This window comes from Mandrillus leucophaeus, unplaced genomic scaffold (assembly GCF_000951045.1).
Source record: "Mandrillus leucophaeus isolate KB7577 unplaced genomic scaffold, Mleu.le_1.0 Scaffold564, whole genome shotgun sequence".
Taxonomy (NCBI): Eukaryota; Metazoa; Chordata; class Mammalia; order Primates; family Cercopithecidae; genus Mandrillus; species Mandrillus leucophaeus.
Genome location: NW_012106075.1, coordinates 471,216 through 475,849, shown reverse-complemented (window position 1 = coordinate 475,849; position 4,634 = coordinate 471,216). Strand labels below are relative to the sequence as shown.

At 45.1% G+C, this 4,634-nt stretch overlaps 1 protein-coding gene across 1 annotated transcript in view; it reads right to left on the bottom strand.

Annotated features, from left to right (window-relative positions):
• SLC47A1 (solute carrier family 47 (multidrug and toxin extrusion), member 1) overlaps positions 1-4,634 on the bottom strand; it is a 45,770-nt gene that overhangs the window by 4,466 nt on the left and 36,670 nt on the right. The window contains exons 13-14 of the mRNA XM_011998251.1: positions 2,080-2,174; positions 783-861 (exon numbers count right to left, since the gene is read on the bottom strand). Of these exons, the coding sequence (XP_011853641.1) occupies positions 783-861; positions 2,080-2,174 (174 nt within the window). The remainder of the gene's footprint in view (positions 1-782; positions 862-2,079; positions 2,175-4,634) is intronic.

The following is a 4,634-nucleotide window of genomic DNA, read 5'->3' as shown; positions in this document are numbered from 1 at the left end:
ATGGTCTCAATCTCCTGACCTTGTGATCCGCCCGCCTCGGCCTCCCAAAGTGCTGGGATTACAGGTGTGAGCCACTGTGCCTGGCCTAATTTTTTTTTTATTTTAAAAAATTATTTTAAAAATAAATTAAAATCAAAGATAACCAGACACACAGCACAGGAACCTAGACAACATGAATGAAAATGGGCAGAAACAACACAATTGACCATTGACTGCATATCAGACAGTCTATGAAATCAAAGGGTTTAAATGATAAAGGAGCAAGGATTACTGGGAGTGGGTGACTAACTGCCTAACGGGCCAGGAATGGCGGGGCGGGGGGCGGGATTACTCAACTGACTGAAGAAAACCATAACCACATTTGCATGATGTGCATCACAAGCAAAGGTCCAAGCAAACAACCTGTTTAAAGTCCACAAGTGTCTGCCCGATGAACAGCAGGGACCCCATTAAAACAAACAAATGTCAGTTTCCAAGCTATGGTAGAAGCACAGTATCTCCGAGTGTTGGAAATGCCTGGAAAGTGCTTGCAGAAATTAGGGGAGGCACTGGGGAGCTTTCAGTCATCTGTAGCAGTCTACTAATGTGTGGAATTAAAGTAAATAAACTTGAAGTCAGTTTACCTTGAATAGGTTGTTACTTGACTTTATCATGTGTTTCTGAAACACTATTGGCCTATTTAAATAAGAGCTCATAGCAGCAAATCTAGCTGTGTCTCACGAACAGCCCCTCCAGTCCCACCTGGACAGCCCTATCCAAGGGTTGAGGGAGTCATATCATACCTGGGTGAAACGGGTCCTGAGGGAGAGCGGAATTCCCACTCCGAGCCACATCTGCTTTCAAATTGGCGTGTACCTGAGCCTGGAAAATGAAACTCAGTCAGTCCTTCAGGCTTCATGATGGTGTTAATAAGGTATTTTACTTGACCATCTAGTTTAGGAAAAGTCAAGCCATTTTCCTTAATTGGCATGTACAGCTGAAGCTCCTCTTATTCACAGATCATCTTTCATAAAGATTGAAATGGGACCAGGCTCAGTGCTCACACCAGTTATCCCAGCACTTTGGGGGGCTGAGGAGCGAGGATTGCTTGAGCCCAGGAATTCAAGGCCAGCCTGCGCAACACAGCAAGACCCCATCTCAACTAAAAAATTAAAAACAAAAAACAAAACACAAAAAAAACCCAGCCAGGCATGGTGGCGTATGTCTATATTCCCAACTACTCAGGAGGCTGAGACAGGAGGATCACTTGAGCCCAGGAGGTTAAGACTACAGCGAGTTGTGATCCTGCCACTATAGTCCAGCCTGGGTGACAGAGTGAGAGCCTGTCTTTTAAGAAAAAGAAAACAGAAAAGGTTGAAATGGGGTCCATGAGAGGGAAGGTGGCATGGGAACAGTACAGGGTGAGGGAGACAGGGACAAGAGAGGGATCAAGATCATTTGGAACTCTCCCTTCTTTTTACTTTATGTCTTTTTTCTTTTTTAAAAATTTTTATTTGTAGAGACAGGGTCTCGCTCCATCACCCAGGCTGGGGTGCAGTGGTGCAATCACAGCTCACTGCAGCCTCAACCTCTTGGGCTTAAGCGATCCTCCCGCCTCAGCCTCCTGAATAGCTGGGACTACAGGCATAAGCCACCATACCTCGACTCATTTCATTTTTCTACCACCTATTTCTAGACCTCATACTGACCCTAGAAAGTTGAAGGGAAGGATGCACACAAGCACCTTAACAAAACATTTGGTAATCATAAAAACGACATCAGGATGACTTTGATGCATCCCACCTTTCTCTCCAGTTCTAATTCTTGTCCTGAAATTGGATTTTCCTGCACAAGGGTGGCAGCCTGGCATGGGAGACAAGGAAGAAAGGAGCCCCCTGTTTTTCTGGGAATGGATAAATCCGGGGTCATCTGGCCCTTCACATCTGAACTGTCTAGTTAAAACAACAAGAAAAATAGTATTTGTGAGATAAGAATAAAGAAAATGAGAGAAGAACTTTCCAAAAGAAAAAAGGGAGAGCCAGATCAGATCCTGTTTTTCTAGGAGAGGAACCTTTACCAGGACAGAATGAACATAGTTACCTGCTGACACGCTTTTTTCCAATTTAGCTGAATAATAAAGCCTAGAAAACACACAGCTTGAAAGACTGTACAGATGATGATCCCTGACCACAGACCTAGAAATAGAAATATTTAATAGAAGTTAATTCCATAGAAAACCAGCTGCCCCTGGGGAGTATGTTTTGTCTATCTCACTTCTATCAGCCATACTTAATATCTGCTTTCATGGCTGAGGTGGAGCCCACAGTGGGCCACAGACCTCTACCCTGATCCTCCTCGGGCTTCCAGAAGGTTCCAGAAGGTGCTGGAAAGCCCAGTACTCCCTGAGGCCACCCCCAAAAGGGCCATCTCTTTTGGTTCAGGATTTCGGAACAAATATTCAGAGGATATTTTTGGCCTTACTGATTATGATGCTTGAATATTAAGAAAAATGCCAGTTACAAGGAAATTAAAATTTCCCAGGACCGACTACTTCTGCCCTAGTTTCCTCAAAAAAGGGGACTAACATATATAAAAAAAAAAAAAGCAGACATCACTAGCCATATAAATTACTAATGTTCTCTCCCTCAGAGTTCCTGCCAGACCTTGGACCTTAACTTGCTTCTGACACAGACTTTGCTGGAAGCTTCCAGAGCAGGGCTGGGCACCCAGAGATGACTGGAGAACACCAAAGGCAGGCCAGGTGGGAACGGATGGTGGGAAAAGCCCTGTGGATCTCAAGGCACCACACAGGGCACAGAGGGAGACCCCAGGTGAGGAACGTTTTTTGGTCAATAGTAAACTAATGGAAGAACAAAAAGTTTCAACAATAACCAAAAGACAAAGGCCTGACCGTAATAAAAACAGACCTATGCCTCACAACGTGCAGTATCCTGCCCAAGAACCCACCCGCTATCTACAATAAACCCAGGAAGCCAGCCTTCCCTAAATCAGGCTCGCAGGTAGCAAGATTGCCGCCTCTGGTGACAATCCAGGAAGCTAACCAGTAACTTCTGTAACGATTGGCCCCAGATGGCCAGGACTTGATTAGCAACTGACAGCTTCCCTAATTTTGGTCTGCACTTCCAACTTAGAACCAACCAGAGAAAGTAAAATACATCCCCCCTAACCAATCACATGAGGCCCATTTCTAGTCAGCTACCTTCAGCATCCCTCAGATCAACAACCTCCACTCAGGGCACACCTGCAGCCTCCCCTTTTATCCACGGTGACGCTTTCCCACTCCTTTGCCTGCGTTTGAGTCTCTGCCCAAATGCAAGTGGTGGCGGCCAACACCCTTGCTGAGAATACACAGCCTTTGCTGGTCTTGCTTGGTTGGTCCTGGTTGATTTCCACAGCTGTCCAGATCTATGTAAGGGTTAAGGGGGCTAGTCTGGGTTCCTGGTTTATGGATTTGGTACAGGGTTTATAGCTCTGTTTTCTTAGTACCAATCACACTTTCAGGTATGACCAGCCTGCCCTTTTGTTTGTTTGTTTGTTTGCTTTTTAGAGGCAGGGTCTTGCTCTGCTGCCCAGGCTGGAGAGCAGTGGCATGACCACAGCTCACTGCAGCCTCCAACTCCTGGAATCAAGTGATCCTCCCACCTTGGCCTCCCAAAGCACTAGGATTATAGGCATGAGTCACTGTGCCCAGCCTAGCCTGCTCTTAGAATAGTATAGTTGGTGCCACCTGCTAGTCCTATAAAAAATTAGTAAAAGCAAGCTACTGGCTTCCACTTTCAAATCCAGTGTTCTCAGTACATAGAAACTACAAGCTCACCCGAACCATCTTAAACAGGAAATAACCAACTACCTCCAGCTATAATCTGAAAGTTATGAATTAGATTTCCAATAATTTTAGCATACATCATTTGAAAGATTTCTATTTGACCCAACCTAGGAGCCCAACGTAGGATGGTTATTAGAATCTCATGGGCAAGGTCAAGGAATTTACATATTTACAACGTCTCCCAGGGATTCTGAGGGTCATTATGATTTCCTGGGGTTGCTTCTGAGAACCTGCAGAATTCTGATGCTCTCCTAGACACCTTGTGTAGGTATACTGCATACCATACCATAGGAGATACAATACTCAAAACCAATTCATACCACACTTTCTTCTAATAGGTGGGTGGAGGGATTGACTACAGTTGTCTCATAGAGCCCCCACATCTACCATTTCTTTTCAATGATTCTCAACTTCCTCTTCTACTTTGCACAATTAGTTATGCTTTTTTTTTTTTTTTTAGATAAAATCTCACTCTGTTGCCCAGGCTAGAGTGCAGTGGTACCATCTTGGCTCACTGTAGCCTCCGCTTCCCAGGTTCAAGCAATTCTTGTGCCTCAGCCTCCCAAATAGCTGGGACTACAGGCGCACACCACCACACCTGGCTAATTTTTGTACTTTTAGTAGAGACGGGGTTTCGCCATGTTGCCCAAGTTGGTCTCGAACTCCTAACCTCAAGTGAACCGCCCACCTCAGCCTCCCAAAGTGCTGGAATTACAGGCATGAGCCACTGTGCCTGGCCTAGATATATTTTGTTAAATGAGTAGGTGAGCCAAGGACAGCACTTGGGATATAGATGGATTTATATTTC